General features: G+C 46.1%; 2 protein-coding genes across 3 annotated transcripts in view; both read left to right on the forward strand.

The window, feature by feature from the left end:
• nhej1 (nonhomologous end-joining factor 1) overlaps positions 1 to 5724 on the forward strand; it is a 12623-nt gene extending 6899 nt beyond the window's left edge. For both annotated transcript variants that reach the window (XM_069164133.1, XM_069164134.1), the window contains exons 7-9: positions 3906 to 4077; positions 4944 to 5053; positions 5390 to 5724. In XM_069164133.1, coding sequence (XP_069020234.1) covers positions 3906 to 4077; positions 4944 to 5053; positions 5390 to 5467 — 360 coding nt within the window. In that variant the 3' untranslated portion in view covers positions 5468 to 5724. The remainder of the gene's footprint in view (positions 1 to 3905; positions 4078 to 4943; positions 5054 to 5389) is intronic.
• A 2511-nt stretch (positions 5725 to 8235) lies between these two features.
• Positions 8236 to 16397, forward strand: LOC138207111 (indian hedgehog B protein-like). The gene is made up of 3 exons (XM_069164132.1): positions 8236 to 8535; positions 12054 to 12315; positions 15666 to 16397. Exons 1-3 carry the CDS (start codon positions 8236 to 8238, stop codon positions 16361 to 16363), a joined length of 1260 nt encoding a protein of 419 aa, XP_069020233.1. The 3' UTR covers positions 16364 to 16397.
• Positions 16398 to 16814: the final 417 nt, after the last annotated feature.

Genomic DNA, 16814 nt, shown 5'->3' on the forward strand with positions numbered 1-16814 from the left:
CTTCCTGGTCACAGTATTCAGCTGCTGGTCATCACATAAGAAAGAAGTTTGTCAATATTTAAAACAACTAAATCCTGTTGGACAAAGTTGGTGTTCAAACTGGAGAGTAAAATCCTCATCAGTCTGCTGTGCTGTGCTGAATCGTGAGTCGTGCACCTTCGGCCTGGTGTCGGCGAGGAAGCCTTCAGCTTTCTCCGGTGTTTGTTGTTGCTGTCTGCAGCTGTGAGAATGAGTGAACTCCTTGTCGTGTTGGGACTGTAGAGTTTAATGACATATATATCATAGATATCAGTGCACGGCTGGTTTTGGGACATGCAGACCTGCAGCGTGTTGGGCCCGAGGTCTGGACTTCTTCCTCAGGTGTGTCCCAAACTTCAGATGCAACAGATGGGAAGAAGAATCCCATGTTTAACACTTAATGTGCAAATAACATTTTCAATTTCAGTGTCTTTAAAGATATTTTTAGATGGAATAGAGACAGAAAAATAGCCTAAAAGAGATATCTCCTTCTCTTATTTTACAGACTTGTCTCAAATAATCATGATTTGCTGCCACAGTTTCTCTGCTGTTTGTAAAGAGTAAAAACAGCCAAACAAAACCACCTCCATCCAGGAGCCCCTCCTCCTCCTGTGCCCTCTGTCAGTTGCACACAGTTTCCACAGGGTTGTCCCTGGTATGGGTCTGTAATTAGGCCCTCTGTGGCCTGGCTGCTCCCCCTCTTCAGCTGCTGGCCTCTGGGCCGAGTCCCAACCTGGACCGGCCGAGCGCAGCGTCCCGCAAAGACATCACGAGCCTGTGAGCAGCAACACAAAACACGGCGGCGGCAGCGCTTGTCGACACGTGAACACGCCGGGCGCAGTTCACAAGAACCGCCTCCTGCAGTGCTGCACTTTATTTGAGACACTTAACACTTCCTGTTATAGCGAGCGTGCGGTGAACCAAACTGTGGACGGCTCCTCATCTGATGGAAGCTGGACCGTCAGAATCAGGAGTTTACAGAGAACAAAGCTGAGGGATGCTGCGTTCACGAGACCAGTACCAACACTGATGTTTGAGTGTTCTGGTTGTCGTGCAGATTAAACACAGTGTGAAGTTTCAGGGGTTCTCCGAGTGGATCTTGATGTCTGGACAGAACCAGGTGTGAAGGTTTCTCCCTGTTTCCCGTCTTTGTGCTTCCCCCTGAATGTTCGACTGTCATGAACAGCAGTTTTCTGACATCAGATTAATCTTTAAAGATGACTTTATTATCAGAGCCGTCTGCAGTTTTCCTTCTTTACATCAGAAGTGTCTTGACGAGCTTTAATTATCAGCAAGTCAAGATCCACCAAAGTTTTCTTTACCAAGTTTAAAGCATCTTTCCTGAGAGGTTCCCTGGATTGACACATGCTGGCCGCTGCACTTTCAACCAGTCAGTGGAGCTCGACCGTCATCAGCCACGTTTAACATTCAGATGGTGCTGCACTCACACGTCAAAAACACAACATGAAGCCTGTAAAAAAGATTTCTGTGCCGCAGTTTCTATTTCTTTTCTGAGATTTACCCAAAAAAATCCAGTTGATGTATTGTTCAGGCTCTCGTAAACATTCGGCCGGTTGTGTAAAGTTTACAGCAGCTCTTTTCTCGATGGACAGAAGCCGTCCTGTGTTTTGCCTCGCGGTGACTTCATGAGTCATTTTAGCCTAAACTGAGATATTATTGTGACTCTTAACGGGACATCAGGCTCCGTGTGAACCTTCGGCTCACATTAGCAGCTCTCTGCGTGTCATCGTCGGCCTGAAGGGAGATGTGACGGCAGCGAGGGCACAGAGGTGAAAGGTAAATGAAGCGAAGGTGTGGATGATGTCAGAGCAGAGAGGATGCTGGGATTTATTTTCAGCCCTTATCCACTAAACCAGGTGGTGAGGACTTGGCCTCCCTCTGTTTGTTTTGTTTCGTACCATCCGTGTGTCTTCCTACGTCACTCAGTGTTGTCTGCTCGTGTTAAATCACCGTCGTGACTGCAGGTGTGGGTCAGTAATCTGCTGCTTTTTTGAATTTCAAACGGTTTGGTTGTACGTTATGTTGCAGAAAGACACATTTGGTGTCCACCAATCAGCTGCAATCTCTCGGACTCAGCCGACTGTGGAGTCGATCGTTGCTTCAACAGATGGACAGCTGAGAGCATCTGGAGGTTATAGTTGGAGCTTTTCGTTGTTTATTGCAGCTGATTATAAATCCATGTTATCGCTCCACATCTTGTCTCAGCCTCGTCCTTTCCCTGTTTGAACCGTTTGTTCCCTGAGCGGTTCCATCCTCCAGTTTTTTTCCAATGATGTGACCTTGAGTCCTCGGGGGTTCAAATGTAAGCCGGGCATCGCTCTGGGAGTCGGGACGGGAAGCTGAGGTCACGATGAGAGAAACAAGGTTGAGAGGAATGAGGGAGAGTAAACATGAGGTCAGCAACAGAGGCGAGGACGAGGGAGAGAGAGTGAGAGACTCTCCGGCACCAGACCCCCGCTCAAAAAACAACAGCAGCAGCTCGTCTAAAATCAGAGCTGTTTACCTGCTAATAATAGAGGAAGTACCAACACGCTGCCAGCTCTCCCTCCGTCCTCTCGTCACCTTCCCCACACATGATGCTTTACTGTGGGCAAGGGGGCGGGGCCTGGAGGCGTGGTTGCCAGGTGAGTGTTCTTGGTCCGGGTTGTTGGTGGACTTTGCTCCGTTACAAAAGCAGGAGGAACTTTCCAGAGCATTACTGAGCTCGACACAACGAGAGAGAGGTTATTGACCTGCTGTAATCACCTTTTTATTCCTCGTCTGGTGTTTCCTTTCAGGTCACCGGCAGCCGATAACAATCCTCTCCACACTGTTCTCGCACCCTGCGGCCACTTTTCTACCGTTCCTAAAATAGTATTCTCATCCTGCATAACTTCATCCACTTTTCACGGCCCCGGTGGGCTTCCATACGGAGGAGAGGGGGCTTCAAACTATCAAACAGACAGTTGATGTCAGCGCTTCAGGGCCGCCGGATCCAACAAATTGAGCTCAACATTTCAGATCAAATAATCTAAAGTGTGCTGGTTGGCAGCCGGGGGAGGTGGTGTGGGAGGGGGGTAGAGGAGGGGAGGGGGGGAGTGAATAAAAAGAGAGAATAAGGTCGGCTTTCTGCTGCTTTCTCTCCCCTCAGCACATTGGTTTCTCTGTGCCCAAAGCAGAACGAAGCCTCACCAGAGCATACATTTATTTTTACGATATTTAAACAAACAAATAACAAAAATAAATCAATGCGAAACCTCGAAACCTGACCAAAGTGTGTTTAGGAGCCCCTCTGCCCTGACAGCGAGCAGGAGACCACCAATTTCTCCCGGTCAATATTTGAGGAGCTAATTTGGAGAGTTTGTCCTCTCCATTGGGGAAAAAAAGAGGGATTTAGTGAATAGTTGGTGTTTTTCTACGCGTCGGCCGTGTGTTCGCATAATGTCGCAGGAGTTTACCCGCAGCCTTATCTGTCAGCCGGTCGGTTGACAGAGCTGCTGTTTGTCTTTCAGTTGTTCCTGCTTGCCGCTCTACCTGCGGTCAGCTGTGCCAATAATGCAGCTTTGATTTTGAGGCTTATCGCAGCCCCGGCACACCCTGCATCACACCTCGGACATGTGACTCCCACAGCGGGGCCATAAAACAAACAGAACCGAATGCACCGAGCTGCGCCTCGCAGGAACTGGAACTCAGCATTATTTTTAATGGATGTGCAGGCTTTAAAGAGTCGAACTCATGCAGGGAGGGAAATCACACCTGAAACATGCCGACTGGTCACGAGGTCTGAAAAGACAAAAAAGAAAAGTGAAATAAAAATGAATTAAAGTTCATTGTTTTGTGTTACCAGCCTCCTGAGTCCTCTGTACCTCTGCTTCTCTTCGCCTCAGGTTCTTCCTCTGCTGCGCTCTGAACAGCAGGACGCTTCGGGCTTCGACGCCGACCTCCAGCAGCTGTACGCCGCCATCGTCGCTCACGGAAATGCACGAAAACGCAAACTGTCAGTGGAGCGCTCCGTCGAGGAGCCCGCCGCCACAGAGGGAGCCGTCCCCTCCTCTCCAGGTGAGTTTGATCTTAATTCCAGGACGCCCTCCCATTGTGCTATTTATAGAGGCAAACACTTTATATTTATGATTCTGAATGAACAGACTGACCTACACATATGGGCCTGTGACTCATGATTACTTTTAATAATATGTCTATAAAATGTCCCATCACAGTCTGACCAACAGGCCCAAACCCCAAAACACTCAGTTTACAGTGATGTAAAGGATGGAAGGGCAACAAATTGTCCTCCTGAAGAGACGAGGACCAGAGAACGTGCTGAGAAATGACCTCAAGGGTTAATGACTTACCAAATTTATTGTGGATGACCTTCAAGTGAGACGTATAAAATAATAAAATCAAATATGACAGATACAGGATGCAAACGTTTCACAGTTGAAGGGACATGTGGGACAAATACACAGCAGCTATGTTTGTCTTTTAGAAACTGTCCACTGAAAATGTTGAGCCTGATTTGTCCTTGAAATGGAGGTGACTTCCTCTGCTGTCTCTTGTCTCTTCTCGTCAAACACATTCGATTAAAGGCACCAGCAGCTGGCGAACATCAAATAAGACGGAAGAAAGGTCTTTGTTTGTAACGTCAGACGTCGAGCTGACGCACAAACTCTGTTAGAAAGAAGATTGTACAATGAATGTCTGCTGAACCAAAAAACAAAAACATTGCATTGAATCAGCTCGTCGGTGCGTTCTGGGTCTTTTCACACCATCTTCTGATTGCTGATGTGAAGACGTTGGTTGGAGCTTGACTGTAGAACTTTGAGAATTTCACTCACAATTTCTGACCGACAACCAAAGATTCCACAGAATGTAAGTTCACAGAAGATTTTCCTGAGTGTTTGATCGTATTTGTGCTCGTCCTTCAGGTGGCGGGTCTATCAGCAGTGAACCGGCAGACAAGGACAGAAACCAGAGCCACGACGGGCAGGTGGACACACCTGGAGCCGAGATGGCCGACACACCCACAGTACAACAGGTACGTCGGGGAGAAGACGGGAGGAACCGAAGAACACTCTCACATATCCACCTTTCATGACTGAATCACTTTGTTCATGTTCAAATGAAATATTTGGAGTGATTTCTAAAATTCAGCAGGAAAAGTGACAGAGTTTTTACGCAGATTTTTATTATTACCGTCATAAAATTATACCAACACTTAAATATAACAAATACTGAGACATTATGTCACTCAGTTTTTTTTAAGAGAAGATAAAAGAGAATGTTTAAAAACAAGAAATCAGAAATTGAAATTCTTATTTGAAAATCTTTAAAAAATCAATCTTCCTCGTCTCCTCCTTTTTGTCTTCCTCAGTCTCTACCCGTCAGGTCTGACCCTTCAAAGCAACGCTCCTCCAAACCAAAGAAGAAGAAAGTGGGCCTGTTCAGATGAGCCCGAGCTGCAGGAGGCCCAAACAGTTCACAGTTTCTCCATCTGGCGACCTGCCTTTTAAACCACTTCTTTTATTTTAAACTTTTACTCTGAAGAAGGACATTTTACAATTTTAATTAGTGTTGAGATTTTAGGTTAAACACACAATGAAATAAGTGTATGAACTATTTTTTAATAATTTAGTGATCTACAGCATCAGGCTTCATCTAGTTTCACTGACAGTAAGTCAATTAAAGAAACCAGACATTTCATTTCAATGATTGTTTTTGTTCATTATTTCCAAAACAACTTTTTTAAATGGTCACATTAGAGTAAGAAAGAGTAAATTGAACATCCTCTCTGAGGCTGAAGGAAAGTGATGACTTGTGGCTATTTAAACAGTAGTTGGGACTTCTGTCAAAAATGCTATTGTGGGGAAAATATATTTTTCTCTTTGTATGAAAGCTTCCTGTTTATTTACTGGAAGCAAAAAAAAATCCTGTGTTTTTGTCGGGAGATGCTTTTTGAAGTCGTCGGTTTCTTCCCGGGTCAGACAGACGGAGCATAATGGGTCGACGGCGGTCGATAGAGGGACCGCTCTCCTTTTTCAGAGCTCGGTGAGATGTTGACTCAAGGTGTTGCAGCATCTCGGGAATGCTATTGAAGTTTTAGTTGAGAAGTCACTGTTTGCCTGCATGGCTCCAAAGTGTTTCAAGTGTTTCTGTGTGACAAACATCACTGAGAAGTGGCTTTATTATAACCAGGACTGCAGCGTGTATTTTATTAGAGATCCACTGTAAGTGCTCCTGAAAAGTTCATTTGTAATAAGAGGGGAATGTTTTGTTTTTGAAAAAGAGGACATGATATTTTGGGGTTTTGAGGTCGTCGATTTCATATTAGTTGATCAGTCCTAAATTCTTGCTGCACAGTCGGAATTCATTTCGCCCAATCGGAGCTCAGCATCTTTCACAACTTCAGACAACAGACAGATGTTTCTGTATGTTATCAGGGTTTTTGTCCGTATCTGCGCTTGTTGTTATGAGTAATCAATCATTTTAACCATCATTTTTCAAGCCAAAAAAACACCCTTTCATGCCTGCATGTTCTCAGATGTGTGATTTTGCTCCTTGTAAACTCCAAATGCAAAACAAGAGCTTTGATGACGTCACCTCGTTCTCTGGGATTTTGTGATGGGCAGGTTGTCTGATCAAACCAAACAATTCATCACAGAACCGACTGATCATTTGAGCAGCTCAGTTTCTGTACCTGCGTTTCCACCGGAGGAACCAGGGTCCAGATCAAGTTCCTAGTTGTTTTATCCTTCAAGTCCTTGCACGGGGGTCGTACTTTCTGAAGGACATTTTTCAGTGGGGCTTGAACTGCCATTTTTGGATAATTTGCTGCCAAAAACAACGGAGTTCAGGTCTCACTGAGCGTTTATGGAAGACATCCATCAGGAATACGAGACGAAGATCCACAAGGAAAAGGTCCAACTTTAAAATTTCATTCACACAAATGTGAAAATCAACTGATGTTTTGATACTTCAGACTGATTTGCTTCATCTTTAGAGGGCTTCATGCCAAACTGGAGGAACCTGAACTGAAGGAAGCTTTCCTCCCTCTGAAAGCTCCCGGATGTTAGTCAAACAACATGGATGTCTAATGTCAGCCGAAGGCGACTGCTGTAGGTAAAGAGACCCAAATTGAACCTTTCCTCACCTGGTGTGCAGGCAGCATTTAAACCCCATGAAGATTACAGGCAGGATCAAAGCAGTGCCCACTGCAGCAGATTTTAAAAGTGTGTCACCTGTCTGATGATTGTGATATCATGTCCGAACTGGTTTTCTTTGAGAGTGGGTTTATAAACCAGGATCCTGGGCCCCTTAACTCGGGTTTTTGAGGGTTTTGCATGTGGTCCCTAAATGAGCTAGACTGATACAGGGAGAAAACATAAAGCAGCACATTATGGTCAGAGGTTTGTTGGCAGGCTGTTATGTCACTGTACTGAGTTCACATCTCAGAAAGGAGGGGTCAGAAGGTTTTGCAGGTCTCACTGCTTGTACCTGCGTCTTGACTTGAGGACATGGGTCCAAAGGACAATAAGAGCACGTGCGACCCGGCAGTGTCCTGGCTCGATGTTTGTCTGTATTCTTGGCTGAAGCTCCGGCTGACAATAAACAGATGAAGGCGGCTACGGGGCCTGTGCCACCCCGATGGGAGGAGAGGACGGAGCAGAGGGCAGGTCCAGCAGGGCGCGGTCTTCTTCTTCTCCTGCGGCACCTCATCTGTACTGTAGTAGGATCTCTTCCATTTCCATTTCTGCCAACAGCCCTGCGCCACAGGGACGCATTGAGAGCAAACCCGAGAGGCAGAAACCGCTGCGGGGACACCCTTTGACCGCCGTGCCCAACAGGCGCAGCCAGCCTACGCACCGCGCGCCTCCGTGTCTGTCTGTAGCCCGTTTCTCACAACTTCAACACAGAAGGACAGCTTTGAACCTGCCTGCCAAGATAAACTCCCCTCGCCTATTTATGCCCCTGCCTCCGCGTGCACTCGGGACAGAAGTGTGTCAGCTGCGCAGAGGACAGGTTCACGTCTCTCCGGCGGCGCACTGGCCACTTTTACGCGCTGGGAATGGCGACTTTTGGGGACTCTGGGATGAGTCCTGTATCGTTATCGCCACTCTAAGATTATAAAGGTGAACCCACGCGGGGGAAGACACTTCGAAAGAAATACAGCGGTGACATTTTGGCCTCCCGCCGGGGGGTGACACACCGGCTCGGGGCGGAATGCTGCTCCCGACGCTGGTGACGTGCCTCGCCGGGTGCGCCTTCCTTCTCTCGCCGGTCAGCGAGGGCTGCGGACCGGGTAGAGGCTATGGCAAGAGGCGGTCACCTCGGAAGCTGGCGCCGCTCGCCTACAAGCAGTTCAGTCCCAACGTGGCTGAGAAAACATTAGGGGCCAGCGGGAGATACGAAGGGAAAATAACCCGGAACTCTGAGCGCTTCAAGGAGCTCACCCCGAACTACAACCCCGATATCATCTTCAAGGATGAGGAGAACACAGGTGCAGACCGCATGATGACACAGGTAACCCTCCCGTCTGCAGAGTGCTCCTGGCCGGGTTCTGTCAGGACTAGAGTCCAGTTCTAATGGAGGTATTCCGCTTTACTTGGTGCACTTTGCCCGGTCTTTAAGCGCGTGGAAGCTGTTATCTTTTCCACATTTTTTGTTGACTCAAGGTTCCTCACTGCAAAAAAAAAACCCTTTCTGATAGCCTAATTTTTTGTTAAGACTACAAATATGAATGCTATTTAAATAAGCTGTTTCAGATTGCCAGATTTAAATCACAGCAGCAACATCAGAAGATGATTTTCTTTTTTTTCTAAATGAAACAGGTTTAGCACTTGTCCTTAAAAGAAATTGGTTTTAAGGTGGATTCTTTTTTTTCTTGCAGTTTGGCTCTTTGGGAAACACTGATTCCAAAATCTGTCTGTGTGCACAACTCATTCTGCAGTCAATTCTGAACACCCCACGGCTTGTTGACACGGTGGAGTCTGAATTGTGAAGGTGAACAGTTTGAGTCAGAGTCCTCCTCTTCTGCTTCACATGAAGTTTCAGAGGTTCACTGTGGGCAGCTCATGCGTAAAAGAGGGCAACCCCGTCTAAAAATGTACGGAAAAGTGGTCGCTCTTAATTAAAACACTATGTCCTCTGTTTTACATCATGTTTTTTGGTGGAAAAACAGCCAAATGTCGTATTTGGTTAGAGCCCGGGTCAAGCGTGTACTGATGTTTACCGTTTTCGTTTTTAGCCCGACTGGCCAGAGTTAACAGTCGCCTTTTGGACTGTCAAAAATTTTTACGACACCGTCATTGATGTGGCCCCGGGTGGAATTTATTTGACTCCCAATTTCCCCAGGAATAAAGTATTTATATCTGGCTCTTGTGACCGCGGGCTTCCTCTCGAGCGGCAGCGTTTATGTCCACAGACCCACGTGGGGAATGAAAGCGCGCACTCCAGTCTGGAGCTGTCACCTCGCTGCGCGCACTGCAAGAAATATCCAGCGGAGAGAATCACTGCAGCGGAGATGCAGTGATAAAGTCATGGGTCAAATCTGCACGTGTGGATGAGTCCCTTCAATTTTTTTGGTGGTGCAAGTAAACCGGCTTAATTTGAGTTTTATATTCCAAATTCAATAGACATGGTTGGATTGTTCTCTCGTGCTGTGGCCAATTTGACCAGGAAATGAGTCCAAATCGCAATAAACGCAAAATTCGACAACTTGAGGCTTGTAATGAATTAAATAGTTCAGATAAGTCTGAAGGCGAAACGACGTCTCACATTTTTTGCAGCGCGCACCCCGAGCCTCTGCGCGTCAACGGCGCTGACCTGCACACAATTTATGGGCTCCAAGCCGCAGGAGACAGCCTCCTGTTTGTCTTTTACTATTCCGTGTTACTTTTTGTTTGTTTTCGCAGCGCACATGTGCAAAAATAGCCCACTTCACTTGTGCTAAAGCCTTAATTATACGGATTTTTTTCGCCTCTTTAGGTTTTATTCGCTTTTCCTGGGCGCTTGTGCTGCATATACAGACTCGACTGTTCAGGGGCAAAGCCACGCTGCAAAAAGTGGCACCTTTCACCTTTAATGCTCTTTCAGTGCATGGGTTTATTTATATATATGCAGAGAAAAGCAGACGTGCCACATTACTTTACTCTTGCACAATATATCTTCATTAATTTGGGGGATTTCTGGGACACGTCACGCGTAAAATTTGCTCCTGAAAAGGCAGATTATTTCACTTTCAGCAAACCATAAGGATATCATGAAAATAGTCTAATTGCATTGAGATCAAGTGAAGAGACCGCTGTTTTTTGCAGATTTTGAAAACAGTCTTTTAGACGCCACAAGAGACACAACGACTTGTTCAGAAGGACACTTTTTGCAGCGCAAAGGTGTGCATATAGGCGCATGTTGTCAGCCTGTGCGTCCAATGTTTGTGCAGCCAGCGGTTTAGTGCTAAAACCGCTCCTACAGAAACCCCCGTCGATCTGTATACCTTGAAAGGAAAACCAACAAAAATCTATCGTCTGATTTATGAAGTCCAGCTCGTTGCTCTGACCGCACAGAGAAAACATAAGACGTTAAAATCCACACTGAACACCGTGAAAAGGCATCTGTGGCCACCGAGCCACGAGCTATTCTTATCACAGCCAACATGGAAAAAGACATTTATAGGGTTTAATCCCAGTTTGCAGCCGTAATAGGCCGAGATTCATGAAACGCTGCATCACTGAGAAAAGCTTTCAGAGGCTGCAGGGACGTGACAAGACGGCCTGCACTCACGCAGAGTTGATTTAATAAGACTGGAGTCACCGGGATTCTGATCTCTTTCATTACATCTGCCACTCACACGGAATAAAAGCAACAAAACCTCAATTCAGCTTCAATCCAAATCAGAAAAGTTTCAGAGTTTACCTTCATCTGGAGGCTGAAACCTATTAAACTCTTTTAATGAACAATTTACACACTGCACTCCAAAATACATCGTACCTGCACGTTTTACCAAGACATTGTGTTTAATTATCCAAACAACCAAAACGCATAAATGAAATAGTGTTTTACAAATCTTAAAGTTTTCCCCACGTTTGTCAAATTCAAACTGTCAGCAGACTTTTTCTACAGCCCCACTTCAATCAACTTCTTTCTACTTTTATTAAGTGCACCTTGTGTACAAATTTCAGTATTTATCAAGCTGAAATTTGTTAAACTCGTGGACAAAACAAGTTAATAATTCAGTCATATTTTAATAGGATCACTATGAAACAAAAATATTTAAACATTCATGTTTTCTGAAAATGATTATTTAATCTCTTATATTTTCCTAAAATCAGAGTTTTAAAAGAAGTCGGTCCTATTTGCACCTCTTTTAAAATGAATTCTCCTCACATGTTCTGTGAATGTCAGACCAGGTGTGTCTGAGAGGTCACCTGAGATGTTATGATGTTGCTCTGACAATGCAGCCGGAGTCGTGATGAGATAAATGGGAGGATTATTAGCGTGAGCTGGAGCAGGAGGGAGTTGATCCAGTCCTTCAATGGGCCCTCTCACCTTCTGTTTGCTCACCCTGACCAGACTCCAGGTTTAGAGGGACGCTGAGGACCTCTTGTTCCTGCAGCGGCCACCCCCGTCACCCCCACCCACCCGCTCTCCCCTCCATCCATCCCTAACATAGCCTCCCGGCTCCCTTCACTCACCACAGAGAGCAAACAGCCTGAGCCGGGACAGCAGGGGTGCATTTTGGGAAGGCTGGAGCCACAGACAAGGAGGGTGGGGGTGTGTGGGGAGTGGGGGGTGGAGGGGTGATGTGGGTCCGGTGGAGTCCACGGATGCAGGTAGAATGGGTCTTTGTTAGGTGTCCCGACTTTTCTGATTAATTCCAACCTGCAGGAGCAGGGGTCCGGGGTCACATACTTTTGGTCATGTTGTGTATGTTTACATGGTTCTGTGTTAGTTTCTAGATCTGTGCAGACAGATTTGTGCGTGCAGGATCATATTTATGCAGACAAAATAAGAATTAGTGTGCTGTGTTCCTTCTGCTGCAGCGCTGCAAAGACAAGCTCAACTCTCTGGCCATCTCGGTGATGAACCTCTGGCCCGGGGTCCGGCTGCGGGTCACCGAGGGCTGGGACGAGGACGGCCACCACTCGGAGGAGTCGCTGCACTACGAGGGCCGGGCGGTGGACATCACCACCTCGGACCGGGACAGGAACAAGTACGCCATGCTGGCGCGGCTGGCGGTGGAGGCCGGATTCGACTGGGTCTACTACGAGTCCAAAGCCCACATCCACTGCAGCGTCAAGTCAGGTGAGCAGCCGCGGGACCGCGCTGGGAGAAAGCTTCTTCCAAATCACAAGCAGAACGTGTTCCAGGGCGCATGAAGATGAGCTGGTGAGAGGTGTTTACAGCTGCTCCACCTCCATCACAGACTTCTGTTTAACGTCACTGAAGCCTTTCAACTTTAAATTCAAACTAAAGAAACCGTACAGGAGGACAGAAAGCTGCAGACTTTTGTTTTCGAATCAAACTGACGACAATCTGAATGGAAGCTTTTCAGCCTCGAACACTCACAAAGTTGAGTTTTCAGCTTTTCAGGTGCCTCATCCATGTTCCCCGCCTCGTGGCTCAGCGGATCACGTTTACATTCCTCAAAGTACGGCATCACAAAGGTCATAATGGTGTCAAAACTCACGAGTCGTAGTTTCAAAAACTGTCAAAGATTAAACCGATATGTCGCTGACACGTTGAGCTTTGTTTTGTAGAAATAGACACAAAACTTGAAAAGCTCAACAGAAAGCGGTTTCCTGTTGAAGGCAGACAAACGGACAGAAACTCAACAGCAGCTGCTTTCCTTTGCTTTCCTTTCTAACTCTCTCTGTCTCTGATCACTAACCCTCATCTTGCTTGCCTCTGAAGTAACCGGGCACTCGTCAGCTCTGAAATCCTCCTTCTTCCTCTTCTCCCTCGTCATCCTCTCCCCTCGTGTTCCCTCAGACCAGACGTCACATCTAGAGGTCAGCTTCTGTGAGCTGTTGGTGGCTTTCTTGCTTTCTTCACACCGAACCTTAAACAGACACATCTGGATGATTTCAGAGGATTCAGGTTCATCAAATCAGGCCGCAGGCTAACAGTTCCTAGCATGTGTTTTAAATGAGCGACTTCTCTTATTCACAACCACAAATTCAGAGATGAGCTGTGGAAAACTTGGTCAGACTGGATAGAAGTAATCCTGAAGTGGTTCCTCCTGAAGAGTTGTTGCTGGATGACTCTCGGCTCGTCTTGTTAAAGAACTTCACCTGTGTTCACACCGGAGGAGAAGGTCCACCTTAAAATCTTGTTAAAGTCGTCTCTGTTTTGTTTCGTGGCTTTTTGAAACACCAGCTGACTAAATCAGCTGATCTCCACCGGGCTTTAGACCGTTGGAAAGTTCCTGAAAAAGTTCCACCTCCAAACCGGGTCAGGATGAGACGTACAGATTCTCATCACGGTTCAACATACTCAACAGTTCATGGGGTGTGTGGATTGAGAAAATGTGCAGTCAGCATGAAAAGTAACACAGACGTGTGATCCAGAAGTGGACGCACACATGTGCTGAATGTTGCAGCCTCTTGTTAAAATGCATCAGAATCAAACAGCCGCTTCAACATCAGCTGACACATTTACACTGAGTGGTAACGGACATTTTCCTTTTCTTTCTCCCTTCTCCTGCTTCCTCTCTCTTTTCCCTTCCTCCTCCTCCTCCTCCTCCTCCTCTCTTCTTCCCTCCCAGATCGGGTTGCGAGGGCCCAGTCCTTGACTTGATCAGAAGGGCAACCAATCAAGTTGGTATTTTTCTTTTTCATGTTTTTGATTTCTCCTTTTTTTTTCTACTGTTTTCCCTCAAAATTTCCTCAAAAATGACGTTGTTAGGAAGTAAAAGCAGCCAGCTGAGGAAACGTTTCCCAACAAATCCCTGAAACGGGGGACAGCTGGACTTTAGTCAGAAAGAGGAGATAACCACTAGGGGGCAGCACAGCACGGGGACGGCGAGATGAAGGACTGGACCGGCAAAAGGGGGAGATCCTGTATGAGGAGGAAACACTGGGATTAATGGTGCGTTTCACCTCCGACCAACACATTTCATCCAGGAAGACAGTCAGGAAGGTCATCGGGGAAATACAAATATTTAAATTTCTTTTATTCAAAAACTGAAACTAGTTCTGGCAGGTTTTGTTTGGTAATGAAGAGCTGTGTCGATATGATGAAGTGGGATGAGGATGATTTACAGGAGACACTTTCAGAGGATTCCTTTTTATTTATTTAAAGTTTTATCACCATATAAAGAGGCAGACGTGTTCCTGTTATCCAGCGGATCCCCACCTGGATGCTGGGAGTATTTATTTATTTCAGCCATTTATCCATTACTTTCAGCTTTTTCAGCCTGTCATCCCTTACGTTGAACTTTTAGTAGGATGTGTATTTAGTGTAAGTCAAAATAACTATGTAGTAATTCAAAAATATCATAAATTAGCTCATAAATGTGACTTTATTTAAAATTATTTGATTATAAGGCAAAATTATTACTTTCAAAGTCATTGTAATGGTATAAAAAGTCATGCAAATAAAATAACATCACAAGCTTTGACAATGATTTAAAAAATGATAGAAACTGCAATATAAGAACAAGAATAAGAAATGAATTTGACTCATTAAACCAGAATTGTGAGATTTCAAGTCAACATTTGGACTTTCATACAAAACTGAACACTAACAGTTTATTTGACATATTTGAGCTCTTTTGTTGTCATATGATAAAGTATTATCTTATTTATTTATTTTTCAAAGGAAAAAACAAAAGTATTGTTCCCCTTAATAAGTTTTCGTTGAGTGTCTGATGAAACAAGATGATGATCAGCAGCATGAAACTCCTAAAATCACAACAAACGGTGAATTCACGTTCCCAGAAACCCTCGAGCCCCGTCGACATACTTCTAAACGTGGAGTCATGCGACGTTTGTCCGATGATTAACCCGCTGGCTCCTTTTCCTGCTCTGCTCCTTCCTCTTTCAGGTGACTTATCTTATCACCTGGCCTTGGCTTTCCTGCCCTCCCCAAATATTTATCCCCAGATAGACTTGAGACTGTCCTCAAGTGTCACTTTCAAGTCCTTGGACTCATTGTCACGAACACAGTCATGCCTGAACACGCGTGTAGAAACACACACACATTCAGTCAGGGCTGCAAACAGCAGCTTTTATCTGGCAGCTCGGTTATTCTTCTTTTATGTCCAGCCGAGGAAAGAAAGAAGTCAATATTTAGCTAAAAGGAGCTGGAAAGATTTACTGTTGGCTCTTTAGTTTGGGAGCTCATTTCTGACAAGAAAAACAGATGAAATGTTAAGAATGAGAAATAAAACAATATAAAAGATGAAACTTTTTTTTCAAAAATTATGAAGTATTTAGTGAAAATTGTGCCATTTAAATAAAAACAGGAGATTTTACTTTTTCTTTTTATTCCGTGTGATAGAACAGCATCGTACCTCATCATTAAAGTCTTACAGTCATCATTTTTGACTTGGTGTCCCACAGCTGTAACTTTTCTATCGTTCCTAAGTTATTGTTCCTCCATATCTGAAGACTCTTCTTTACCCTCCTGTCTCTCTCTCTGTCTGTCTTCAGACCACTCTGTGGCGGCGAAGTCTGGAGGTTGTTTCCCCGGCGAGGCCTTGGTCTGGTTGGAGAGCGGCGGTCTGAAGTCTATCAGTGACCTGCGACCCGGTGAGCGAGTCCTGACCTCGTCGGGCAGCGACGGCCGCGGGGAGCTGCTGTACAGTGAAGTCCTGACCTTCCTGGACCGGGACCCCGGGACCCGCAGGCTCTTCTACACCCTGCAGACAGAAGCCGGGGCGCAGCTCTCGCTCACCGCCGCCCACCTCATATTTGTGTCTGAGGGGAACTGCTCAGAGGGGGCGATGCCTGCCCGCGGCGCCCTCAGGACTGTGTACGCCAGCGACGCCCAGCCGGGACAGTGTGTGCTGGTGTCGGAGGGTAAAGCGGGACAGAGCCACAGAGAGGGCCGTCTGTCCCGGATCAACCGGGTCAGCCTGAGGGAGGGGAGGGGGGCGTTCGCGCCGCTGACCCAGCAGGGGACGCTGGTGGTGGACGGCGTGGTGGCGTCCTGCTACGCAGTGGTGGACCAGCACTCTCTGGCTCACTGGGCCTTCGCCCCACTGAGGCGGATGCACATCTGGACCGGGGCCACTGGGGGCCACAGTGACGGGATCCACTGGTACTCACAGCTTTTACACTGGCTGGGGAGGAAGCTGCTGGACTCAGGACGCTTCCACCCGCTGGGGGTAGCTCAGGACGGCAGGTGAGGAAGGAAAAAGCTAAAAATGAACAAAAATGAACCTGAACCCCAAACCCAAGCTGGAGAGCTGAACAGGACTGTGATGAACTTCCTGCCCAGACACAGAGGCCTGATGGGAGTTTTTCAGCAGGAAGAACAAACTGTGAAGTGACACAGTTGAACGACGACCAAAAAAACGTGCGCACACAGATGTTTTTATGACTTTTGGTGACATTTGTGTCCTTAAAACACTATGAAGCAATAATCCCTTAAAATACCTTTAATTCAGTCTGAAAACACCTTAATTTAGTCTTTAAGGTTAATGACTTTTCTTTAAGTTTACACACTAATTATCAATTTAAGTGTTTTTAAGGCCGATATCATGGTCTTAATGGATTATAAGATATAAAGGGGTTTGAATACTTTTTCTTAATGTGTTAAAGGGGATTTAAGAGATAAAAGTGCTCCAAAATTGAACA

Source organism: Embiotoca jacksoni, unplaced genomic scaffold (genome assembly GCF_022577435.1).
Source record: "Embiotoca jacksoni isolate LCO1_2020_lvr unplaced genomic scaffold, fEmbJac1.0.p SCAF_30, whole genome shotgun sequence".
In the NCBI taxonomy this organism is placed as follows: domain Eukaryota; kingdom Metazoa; phylum Chordata; class Actinopteri; family Embiotocidae; genus Embiotoca; species Embiotoca jacksoni.